The 12500-nt window shown below is 43.1% G+C and overlaps 1 protein-coding gene across 1 annotated transcript in view; it reads right to left on the bottom strand.

Moving 5' to 3' along the window:
- si:ch1073-13h15.3 (inactive all-trans-retinol 13,14-reductase) overlaps positions 1 to 8357 on the bottom strand; it is a 13831-nt gene extending 5474 nt beyond the window's left edge. Inside the window, exons 1-7 of the mRNA XM_012838146.3 lie at positions 8064 to 8357; positions 5464 to 5646; positions 4440 to 4681; positions 3677 to 3872; positions 2852 to 3049; positions 1427 to 1546; positions 469 to 607 (exon numbers count right to left, since the gene is read on the bottom strand). Of these exons, the coding sequence (XP_012693600.2) occupies positions 469 to 607; positions 1427 to 1546; positions 2852 to 3049; positions 3677 to 3872; positions 4440 to 4681; positions 5464 to 5646; positions 8064 to 8220 (1235 nt within the window). The 5' untranslated portion in view covers positions 8221 to 8357. The remainder of the gene's footprint in view (positions 1 to 468; positions 608 to 1426; positions 1547 to 2851; positions 3050 to 3676; positions 3873 to 4439; positions 4682 to 5463; positions 5647 to 8063) is intronic.
- Between the last annotated feature and the right edge of the window lie 4143 nt (positions 8358 to 12500).

The following is a 12500-nucleotide window of genomic DNA, read 5'->3' as shown; positions in this document are numbered from 1 at the left end:
ACCCTTAAACTCTTCCTTGCAAGATGGTATAGTCCATCTCTATAGCCGGTACAGATGGAATAGTCCACTTCTAGGTGCATTTTTAGCTTATATTCTACATTTCACAGTCAAAAAAGAAAAACTTGTTCTGAGATAACACATGCCATTACATATAAAGTTATTATAGTTAATAGTTAACACCTTCTCAAAATGCAGGTCCACTCATTTGAGACACTCTGAGAGCGCTCTTGACACACCAGGCTAAAGGTAAGACATGCAGAGAACCGATCTGTCTGCAGCTCATGGGGAACTAGGAGAACTCTGTGCTGGAGTTCAGGAACTCATTAAGGAGGAGAGCATGTGCCAAACATCTGCAACCGATGACCTATGCCTGTTTTTGCTCGCTGCGTTTCAACATTTGGTCAACAGCGCCACCTTAAGGGTCAAAGGTGTAATTGCAGGCAATGAGGACCATGGCCAGGTACTCACATCCCATCCATGTTGTTATTCCTGAAGAGCCACATGTTGGTCGACACGATGCCAAGCTCTTCGGCGGTGCCGTCGAAGCCAGAGAAGATGAGGAAGCAGCCCCTGCCGGGTTTCACCAGGTCCAGACGCGCCTGGACATCTGCACCAGAAACAAAACCTTCACTTTCACTGCGTTTACAAACATACAAAAGCTTTACATTTACATTTAGTCATTTAGCAGACGCTTTTATCCAAAGCGACTTACAAGGATGTATATACATTTTTTTTTTTTACATTTACACTGATGGAACACTGCACATCAGGAGCAATTAGGGGTTCAGTGTCTTGCTCAAGGACACTTCGACAGGGAATCGAACTAGCAACCTTCTGATTACTCAACGACTTCTCTATCTCCTGTAACACTGTCGCCCCCCCCCCCCCCCCCCCCCCGCGCTTTATTTCACGTGCATGTGGATTCTTCTTCCAAACTAAGTGAATAAGGTAGACTTCAAAATAACTGAAGGGAGTGAGATAATACTAAACAGAATCACTGAGGACAAAGCGCAGTCGTGTGCATGAAACAGAATGCGACATATAATTATGAAATAGTATGCGACATATAATTATGAAATAGTATGCTACATATAATTATGAAATAGTATACTACATGTAATCATGATGTAACTCAAAGTGTAGGTCCTTTTAGGATGTCCTGTGTTAGCACCCATGTCATTCACCATTACGCTGAGTATGTATTTTGCACAGGGAAGTATTATATGAAGTATTATATGAAGTATTATATGAAGTATTGTGTAGTATTTAGTGTGGAACGTGTTTATTACATATGACTTGTTTCCTTCCATTTTCACCTTCTCATTCTTGTGTGTTAAATGCAGGAGATAAACATTTGTGTTTGTTTATTGTTTGTTTCTGGTCTTTCTTTTGATTGGTGTTTGTTGTACGTGGTGACTCAACTCACCTTGTTTCATATGAACCTCGGGAGGCAGGAAGTTCTTGAGGGTGTTGAAGAGGCCGCAGTTGGAGATCACAACTGGCGCCTTCACCTCCACTAACTCCTGACCTTTCCTCACCGCCACACCTGGCCAATCAAGTCACAGCAAACCGTGCGTTATGAGATCTAACAAACACACCACAAATACCACTACAAATAAGTTAGAGTTAAGACCTGTATATGGGTAACCCGAACAAGTGTGTACACACACCTGTACACACACCTGTACACACACCTGTACATATAACACTGAATCATAAGCACTGAATAACTATATAAAAGCAATAAATGTGTGTTTGTGAGTATTATCAGTGAGATGTCAGTATTAGCAAGATGACATAATATTGTTTATAAAATAACTGACATTGAGTTGACACAAGAGAAACTCTGGTTCCCCCGGGTAAACTAGACTAAAGGGGACATCTTGCTCTCCAGGTAAACTAGACTAAAGGGGCCATCTTGCTCTCCGGGTAAACTACACTAAAGGGGCCATCTTGCTCTCTGGGTAAACTAGACTAAAGGGGCCATCTTGCTCTCCAGGTAAACTAGACTAAAGGGGCCATCTTGCTCTCCGGGTAAACTAGACTAAAGGGGCCATCTTGCTCTCAGAGTAAACTAGACTAAAGGGGCCATCTTGCTCTCCGGGTAAACTACACTAAAGGGGCCATCTTGCTCTCTGGGTAAACTAGACTAAAGGGGCCATCTTGCTCTCCAGGTAAACTAGACTAAAGGGGCCATCTTGCTCTCCGGGTAAACTAGACTAAAGGGGCCATCTTGCTCTCCGGGTAAACTAGACTAAAGGGGCCATCTTGCTCTCCAGGTAAACTAGACTAAAGGGGCCATCTTGCTCTCAGAGTAAACTAGACTAAAGGGGCCATCTTGCTCTCCGGGTAAACTAGACTAAAGGGGCCATCTTGCTCTCCGGGTAAACTAGACTAAAGGGGCCATCTTGCTCTCCGGGTAAACTAGACTAAGGGGGCCATCTTGCTCTCCAGGTAAACTAGACTAAAGGGGCCATCTTGCTCTCCAGGTAAACTAGACTAAAGGGGCCATCTTGCTCTCTGGGTAAACTAGACTAAAGGGGCCATCTTGCTCTCCAGGTAAACTAGACTAAAGGGGCCATCTTGCTCTCCAGGTAAACTAGACTAAAGGGGCCATCTTGCTCTCCAGGTAAACTAGACTAAAGGGGCCATCTTGCTCTCCGGGTAAACTAGACTAAAGGGGCCATCTTGCTCTCCGGGTAAACTAGACTAAAGGGGCCATCTTGCTCTCCGGGTAAACTAGACTAAAGGGGCCATCTTGCTCTCTGGGTAAACTACACTAAAGGGGCCATCTTGCTCTCTGGGTAAACTAGACTAAAGGGGCCATCTTTCTCTCCGGGCTGGTGCTCACCACAAGCGGCGCCATCTTTATCCAGCAGGACTTGGCAGACCGGCGCCCTCACCAGCACGTCACCGCCGTACTTGCGGATGGTGTTGCTGATGTGGTAAGAGATCTCGCTGGCGCCCCCCTTGGGATAGTAGGCTCCACGCTTGTAGTGGTGGATGAGGAGGGCGTTGATGAGGATGCTGGAGTCCCTGGGGGGAACGCCTATGGTACGGGGAAGAGAGATAATGTGAGAGAGGTCAGAGGTCAAAGATAGCATAGTCTCACGGACCCACACGCGGCTATAGCAACATCGACACTAACACGTGACCCGCACAATAACAGCACAACACTAAACAGCCTGGAGACAACTAGCTGAAAATGTGGACAATGTTTTATTGTGACTGTTAGTCCATATTTCACTATGGTTGTCTCTCAATGGATATGTTAATGTGCGGTTAGCTACGCAAGACTACAGGATCATGTCCTGAATATGTGTAGGTCCTATAAGTGGCACATCAGTGATACTATACTATGACCCACAAACCAAACAAGCTTTCGGATATGTTTTAAAGTGTACATTTTTGTCTGAATTCGGAAATAATAACGGTGTGAGCAAACATTTCAAGCACATTTCAACTTATTAAAGTGCAATTAGTAGTTTGTTTACAACTTTAGTGTCTCTCGGATACACAATATGGTTTGTTTTTTATGACGATTTAGTGAAAAACAGTAGGCCTCTATCTTATCTAATGACCGTATCGGAGCATATCTAAGGAATGTGAAGGACACCATCTCAGTAAAGCCACGTCCCCCACTGTGTGTGATTCTTCCCACGTGCTACTCGCTCACCGTAGAAGAGGTAGGAGAAGATGACCTGGAGGTCCTTGTTGCTGGTGAGCTGGTCGGCCCAGTCGGTGGCGCTGGTGGCGGACAGGCGGAAGACGGACGAGCAGAGGTCGGCGATGCCAGACTTGAGCAGGAAGAGGGCCAGCCAGCGAGGGATGAGCTTCAGGGAGGCCAGGTAGTGGGTCTTCCTGGCACAGACCTACGGGGAGAACCACAAGCAACGAGACGCTAAAACCAGCAGGATTTACACGGATTTAACTTTAATTTTATTTACTACAGGCAGTATTTTTTTACGAGGCTCAAAGCTGAAGGGAGGCATGATGGGACACTAAGACCACCAGCTATGCAAAGTCCAGCTGGCTATTTATTGTCCCAAAATAATCCAAAATGTAGCTAAAACACTAATATATACACATTACTTTGAGAGATGCCATGTTGAAAATAAAACATAAGATCCCAAAATAATCAGCTTAAGATAGCCACTCATGTAAAATCACTGTAGTTGTTTGTATATATGCCATGGCTTAAGGAATACATTTCATCATAGCATTGTATTACTGTAACATAACAATACCATATTACACACCAATAACAGAAGGAGAATTCACAATCATCTTCCACTAGGATCAGCTAAAAATGATGTGTTTTGGATAGTCAATTCCTTTCCTGAAATCACTGTAGCTAATATGATATAGTACACCACAGTGCACTACACAAACCACACTTCTCCTCCTTGACTGCAGGGGGCAGTGTCCTCTACGCATACCTTCATGACTTTAAAGAACTTCTCGACGGCCTCAGTGTCGTCTGGGAACTGCTTCTTCAGGTGGGCCTCCATCTCCGTCTTGCCGGTGTAGATGCTGTACTCGCGGTGCTCCTTGCCCAGGCCAATGTGGATGGTGTCAAAGTGCTGGTCCAGGGTCACAAACTCCAGCTGGCCCTCCGTGATCTGGTCAAAGGCGATCCGAATCAGACTGTTCTCGTGCAGCTGACCAACGTAGTGAAGGCCTACACACACACATGCACAAGCACGCGCACACACACACACACACACATACGCACACGCACACGCACACACATTAACACACATAACATTTTTGTAATGCAGGAACAGAGAGAAAAGAAATTGATGTGGAAAGAGTTGTAGTAGCCAAAGACAGCCAGCAGGTGGCAGCACGTGATCTGATTGTCTAACTGACTGTAAAGGGGATTCTCTGCCCTTCACCCGTGGCCCACCGCTACTGGTGCAATGGCTTTCTTCCTCTGACCACACACTGTTTCTGCTCCTCGTGGGTAAAGGTAACTTCACTTTTCTCCTTCAAAAATTAACACTGAATAGAACTACAATGCCTACAAAGTTGTAAGATAAAGGACATTTTTTGACATTTTTAAAGCATGTGCTTTATGGTGTGTTTGTTATCCAAAGTCGCTGTACCGTCCGGTATCATTTTGGTATGAATTAAATCCATGTTCAAACACAGTCTTGGTGTCAAGACCGTGTGCATGGACACACTGGGAGCCTATACTGTACATATAAGTACTGTAAGTATCCATCTATCCATCTATCCATCTATCTATCTATCTATCTATCTATCTATCTATCCATCTATCTATCCATCTATCTATCTATATATCTATCTATCCATCTATCTATCCATCTATCTATCTATCCATCTATCTATCCATCTATCTATCCATCTATCTATCTATCTATCTATCTATCTATCTATCTATCTATCTATCTATCTTATAATTCATGTCAATAAGCCACTTGTAGTAGGCCTACTCACCGACATCAAATTCAAAGCCTTTCTCAACGAAGGTGTGGCAGCATCCCCCAGACTGGTCATGCTGTTCCAGAACTAGAACCCTCTTCCCCAGTTTGGCCAAACACGCCGCCGCCGTCAGGCCTCCAATCCCGCTGCCGACCACAATGGCGTCCAGGTTCTCTGGGATTCTGTCCTTGCTGAAACCTGCTCGGGGGGGGGGGGGGGGGCACAGAAGACGCCATATTGCTTTTAGAGGACACAGCAGTGAATTAGTGTAGCTTTCCAATACAAGATTCAAACTTTTCACATCTTCCTCAAGGGTGCTGTGCCACAATGTCCCCAAGAAGGTTCAAAAGGGTTCCACAAAAAGTCTGACCTCAAACAGCTCTGTGGTTCAATTTAGTTCCCTAAGGATTTTTTTGTTCCCTAAGGATTCTTTCCCATAATCCTGGCATCTCAAAGGGTTCCACATGTCTTCCCTTCACCTTTAAATAGATATGGCTTCCCATATCTTCAAATGAGACACATTTAAACGGGACTCTTTCTAGGAGAGTATTTGTCTCATGTCTCTTAGTTGGACAGATGATGGCAGAATTTCATGTTTTGGGGACTATCCCTTGTCACATTATTTATATTCTATTTAATTCAATTTAATTCTATTCTATTTATATTTATATTTATATTTAGTCCTCTCATTGAACAGTGTTAACAGGGGCTGAGACACAGGCTGCTGTCCAACACTATAAATCAGAAAGGCTCGCTCTTTGGTTTAATTAGCCATCCAAGTTGTGTTGAGGCAGAATCAGCCAAGCTAGTTACGCCTACCAGGAATTTTCTTTGGCATATTGGTGCAGACAATAAACATAAAACATAGTAAGTACTACAGAACATAAGAAAAACAATATATAAAATATATAAGAAATATAAAAAAAATTACAGAAATAAAAAATATTTACAGAACTTTATTTGAGTGAACATGTCTGCATCTATAGTATGTGTGCGCTTAACAATCAAGGCAATTGTATGTTGGGTTGATCGCGCCTCCTCTGGGCTTCCTCGGGGCCAGTGGCCAGGGGCTTACAGCCGACCAATTACCCTTCGGCCAACTAGGGCCCAGTGGTGCTCTGGTCTGTGTTTATTTCTGTTTTTTGCACCTATTTCTGTTATCATTTTTCATCTATTCTTGTTTTTAAAACGCTTCAAATGTAAAGCACTTTTAGCTGCATTCTGTGTATGAAAGGCGCTGTACAAAGAAAGTTTTATTATTATTATTATTATTATTATTATTATTATATACAATGAAAGGTGGGGTTAGTGAAGTGAGGTCCGGCACGATGGTAGAAACATGACCTTAACCTAAATCCATGTTTTGCATTCTTCATGATCAAACGTTTGTCTACGGTTTATGATGACCCATCAAATTACTTTCTGCTCATTTGCCTAAGATTCAATGTAAAACAGTGACATTGTCCTAATGTGCTTTTATCTTATTATTTTTTGTTTTATTTTAATTTAAGAACTCAAGTCTACCTGTACCTATACAAGAATAAAGACCATCAAATCGGTTCTTGAGTTTATTACAGTTGGCAGATGGCTGACATTATACCATACTCATAGTATAAGAGCCAGCAAATATATCTAATCGTGTTGTGTGGTAAAGATCGAATGATAGATACTTAGTCTAGTTTGTCTTAACTGACAATGTATGTGCCTTTGAAAGTGCGCTTCATATAAAAACAATATGACCTTCACGTTCTTGATTATGTTGTAAGATTTATTACAAAGGCTGTCAAGTAGGACAAGTCCTGGCCTACTTTCTCTCTCTGACGTAACATATGAGAGAGTTATGCAGCCCCAGTATTAAGTCACACACATATAAGGAGAAACATACACGCCCCAAACAGACATGCACACACCACACACCTACACCCACAGAAAGACATGCACACTCACACACACACACACACACACACACACACACACACACACACACACACACACACACCTACACTCACAGAAAGACACCACACACACACACACACACCTACACTCACAGAAAGACATGCACACGTAAACACAAACTCAAGCACACATGCACACACATACACACACACACACACACTTGCCTGCATGTGGCACAACTGGTACAAATACAGAAGGGACTGTCAACCAAGTAATCAATGCTCCATTACTTTAAAGGCGCTAGTGTAGACCGCATGGTCTCTGCCATACACAACTGATCCCACAGGATCTCACTTCCTGTCCCACAGGATCTCACCTCCTGTCCAACATGTCCGACTGAGTTACAAAGACTTGCCAGGTGAAAGAGACTGGTAGTCGCGGTTACTAGGCTACAGAACAAAACATTCTGTGGGTTGTGCAGATACAGTTAGTATTGAAAGATATCAGATCCTATTATAACCCCTGCCAACCTATCAAAATGCAAGGCTATAATTATCTAATGCATTAATCATATTAAAATATATACTTTCATATTAAAATATATACTTAAACGTAGTAAAATACAAGATGAAAAGTTCACATATTTAATGAACTGGAAGTTAATAGGAACTTAAATACCACAACCAAGTAAAGTATTTGATGAGGATTTGGCCGCTCACCTTTCTTCAACACCTTATCTCTCTTCCTCTGGTCCATTTCCAGTGGCTCTTTGGGCCGCAGCGACTCCAGAGAGAATGGACTTGGCTTCCCAAAGAGGTACCAGTAGGTTCCCCCGGCCCAGATCAAGAACCACACCAGAACCACCAGAACCCACATGCTGAGGGTCAAGCCTCCGGTCCAGAGACCCGCAGAGCAGATTAGTGATACGCAGCAGGAGAGTTGGGAGAGAGAGACGCTAGAGAAAAGAGGAACTGTTTGATTTGGTTTGACTTGGCAAAAAAAAGCAAAATAAGTAGAGTGAGAGAGAGAGAGAAAGAGGGAGAGAGACAAAGGGAGAGCGATAGAGAGAAAAAAATGCTAATATTACTTATGATTGGCTTGTACCAATACAAACAGATTTCTGACAGGGAAAATGAGACAAAGAGACAGAGAGAGAATTAGCTGTGATGAGAATCAAAAGACTCACTGAATGAGAGCGTCTCACAGGAGGTCTTTTTTATCATGCTTGCATGCTAAAGGTCCGTGGGGAGGGACTTGAGAAGCGGGATCATAAACACTGAAGGCAGTAAAGATAAGAGATTGTCAACGCTGAGAAAACACCCATCACCAAATACTTTGGAACCGATTCACAATCTCCCAATTACGAGCACATCATGTCGTCACTGCAACCTCTTACTTTTGATGGAACTGCAAAATAGCTATCCTACTGTTATTTTGTACCATTTGTATCTGTAACATATATTTATGTTTCCTGCTCTGATTGGCTGTTGCATGGTGGTTATTGCGTGAGCATAGAAATGCTCATATGGGGGACTGATGGAACCGGAAATATTGCTATTCTGTTGTTGTAAGACAGGTCTCCACGCCGAAATAAACTCCAGAAACCTGACTACGTCCTCCGGTCCCTTTTGTCAACTTTGGCGTGCTCATTTAGATTCTATCACTTTTTATAACAGGATAGGTGTTACAGCAGCAGGAAGGCTAAGATAGACATCTCACTTTAAGGCGACTGTATGCAGGTTATCTAGATTAATATTGAACAATTCTGCTTATCTTAATTGTGACGGGCAGTATAAAGCCGAGCATGAACATTGGCCCTTGGTCTGTGCTGGAGCTCAACTGAAGCTATCTATCCACGGTGTCCGTTCTGTCCTCTTGTTCACGTTATGTAACGGCTGTTGGTGCCCACGCTCATGTTGAGTGGGCAGGAGTCATCTTTACATCACACTTTCAGAGGCAAATGTGTGTTTCAACCTCGAGCGTGCTGAACATCTGGTTCTGGACAACTGAAATCTCATGTCCCCTTATGGGTGACAAAAGTTGCCTGCTGCTGCAGGTGGTGACGCTCTATATTTACACATTACAAAATGTTCACCATTATAGCATTTAAACCAGAGACATCACAGGAGGACAAAAACACACACCTTTCTCAAACATTACACACACACACACACGCACGCACACACACACACACACACACACACACTAAACACATGTGTTTTTCTCATATATGAGGCCTATTTAGGCCCGCTGGAACTAGATTACGAGGAGTTCCTTACGAGGCCGGCAGAGAAGCCAGAGCTTGGGACTTGACAAATCAAAGAATCTGCTCACCTCGTTTTAAATACAATAATTTGGTCAGGTTTCAAATTAATTTTAATATAATAACTAAATATAATAGTTTAAAATAGGCCCTACAATCATAAACATCTTGAAAACTTCATCTTAAAGAAATGGCATAACTCATAAGTTGCCATTTATCTTATTATTATCAGATAAAACAATTAAGATAAGAACACCATGCAAACACATGTTCAGACTTTACACACATTTTATCTTAATTTTTTTATCACGGAACAATTATAGCATGGAGATAAAATGTTATAAAGGCCAAATAGCTCTGATAAGAACAGTAGAATAGAGATTAGCTGGTCATTCGCAGAGGTTACATCACAGAGTCAGGTGATCTTGAGCCTTGAGGCTCTTTACATGAGAGTGTGTACGAGACACTTTGTTTGTTATGGAGGACTGCCTTGTTGCCAATAGAAAGGGGGGTTTGTTTGTTCCATTTGTTTGGTTGATAACGGTGATTTTGTTTGTTTGTCTGTCTGTCTGTCTGTCTGTCTGTCTGTCTGTCTGTCTGTCTGTCTGTCTGTTTGTTCATTTGTTTGTCTGCTTGTTGGCTTGATTGATTGATTGATTGATTGATTGATTGATTGACTAATTGAGCATTCATTGTTTTGTTTGTTTGTTTGTTTGTTGCCACCTTACCAAAAGGACAATGTTGACTTATTGATTACCATCATAAAAATGCGTTAAGCTGTATGTGATTTTTTAATACCATTTAAAGATAAATACTTTATATTATAAAATTAGTTTTTCTATTTTCAGAGCTATCTGTGGTGTATCTGCCTTAAGACTTGTATATCTACCCTGGTGTTAAGCATAGAACAGACTGAGATACAAGACTAGTAAAACAAACATGTAAGTCAAGTGTATATGTAAAATATAACATATAAAACTGCTGAGAACAAGAGATACAAACTGAATAAGAAAAATCAAAACAGTAAGTGAAAAGTGTGGTGTGTTTGTCCTAAGTGGGCACCCTTACGGAGAGCAGGACAGATCTATTTCCACTGCCTGACCTCTATCCTCCATTCGGTGGCATTAGCTGTTTAGAGCTTTGGAAACAGGGGCTAACCCCACACCCCACACCCCACACCCCAATCACCAATCACATCCTCAGCCTAGCTGGTGTCGTGTATTTCTGTTCAAAGTGTTGTGTGTTTCTGCTCAAAGGCGTAGTGTGAAGAGACGAGGGCAAGTATATCCCATAATAATCATCAGCATTGGGAGGTCAGTGTGTGAAGGCACCACAGGCTCCTGGAAGTAAAGAATTGTAATTTGCATGGTCTCTAGTTTGTGTTTTAACGTGAGGTCAAATTCACAACAAGTTATGCAGTGCTCAACACACACACACACACACACACACACACACACACACACACACACACACACACACACACACACACACACACACACACATCTCTCCACTCTCTCTCTCACACACACATACTCTCTCTCTCTCTCTGTCCCCTTCTCTTTCTCTTGTTGCCTCTCTCACATACATTCAGCCCTGTTCACATTCTACATGATCTTGTCTGGCAGCATAATACATTTGTGATTTGATATTTAGATTAGGCCCCACGCAGATGTAAGAAGTTCATGAAAAAAAAAAAAAGAGATAGGTTTTTCAGCAACTGTGACCTTCGCCCCATGAGAGCAATAACAGAGCAATGTCGTAATGGCAAAGAAGACACTGTATAAACCAGGGGAGCTGTTGTCATGTGTTCTTCAGTCTGTCACACCTTGTTGGCTTTACACTCAGGACATCGAAGTGTAAGGGAAATAACCCAGGCAAAATCAGTGCATTATTTCTCATAACGAATGTTGTCAAATCCGTCCTTCAATGGTTAGCCACCAGTAAGATCACTGTAACTGTACCTCTGTATAACTGTATAAGTGTGCGACTGTAACCTGGTTGTGTGGACAAGCACAGTCCTGCATCGGACTCAAACTAGCATCCTAGGAGGCGTGCGTGCTAGCAAGGAGGCTAACACCCATGGGTGCTAGTGTCTTACTTATACACACACACACACACACTAGCATGTCTCTTAAGGTGTCGGGGAGTGAGGTTTACTCACTGCACAGCACTCTACCCACTGGCAACCACTACACTCATCCGGGTCACAGCATCAACGACACCAAGACAGACAGGTGGTTCTGGCTCGGTTCTGTCCAAGATCAGGTCCAAATCCATTTGAACGGTCAGATGCGCATAGTGGCTTTGGTGACAGCTGGAGGTGGGGTTTTTCCTGTAAGATGGAGTGGTGGTGGTGGTGGTGGTGATAGGGGTGGGGGTGTGGGGGTAGGATGAGGACTAATTGGATGAAAGGCTTGACTTGTGCTACCTGGAAGAATCCCCTGCAATGAGCTTAAGTGCTTGACCACAGGAAGAGGAACGAGGGAGGGGGGCGAGTGTGGGTCACTGACGCACAAATCCCTATTAACCCCAAAGCCAGTTAGCGCTCTGTGCTCCCTCATCATCGCAACGCTAACGCTACTAGCCCCAAAGCCAGTTAGCGCTCTGTGCTCCCTCATCAGCGCAGCGCTAACGTTACTAGCCCCAAAGCCAGTTAGCTCTCTTCGGTTACCCATCAGCACAGCACTAACGTTACTAGCCTTAAAGCCAATTAGCTCTCTGTGCTCCCTCATCAGCAGAGCGCAGAGCTACAGCCACTGCAACCAAATGCTACATTACAAAGCTACATTTACATGTAGTGAGTGCTGCTTTTTCAAAGACACTTACAACATCGTCACGATGGACATTTTCCATCAGCATGTGTGTTCCCTGGGTATCGAACACCAGTACCTTG

Source organism: Clupea harengus, chromosome 23 (genome assembly GCF_900700415.2).
Source record: "Clupea harengus chromosome 23, Ch_v2.0.2, whole genome shotgun sequence".
Lineage (NCBI taxonomy): Eukaryota > Metazoa > Chordata > Actinopteri > Clupeiformes > Clupeidae > Clupea > Clupea harengus.
The sequence above is the reverse complement of the archived record's forward strand: the minus strand, read 5'-3'. Positions and strand labels throughout refer to the sequence as shown.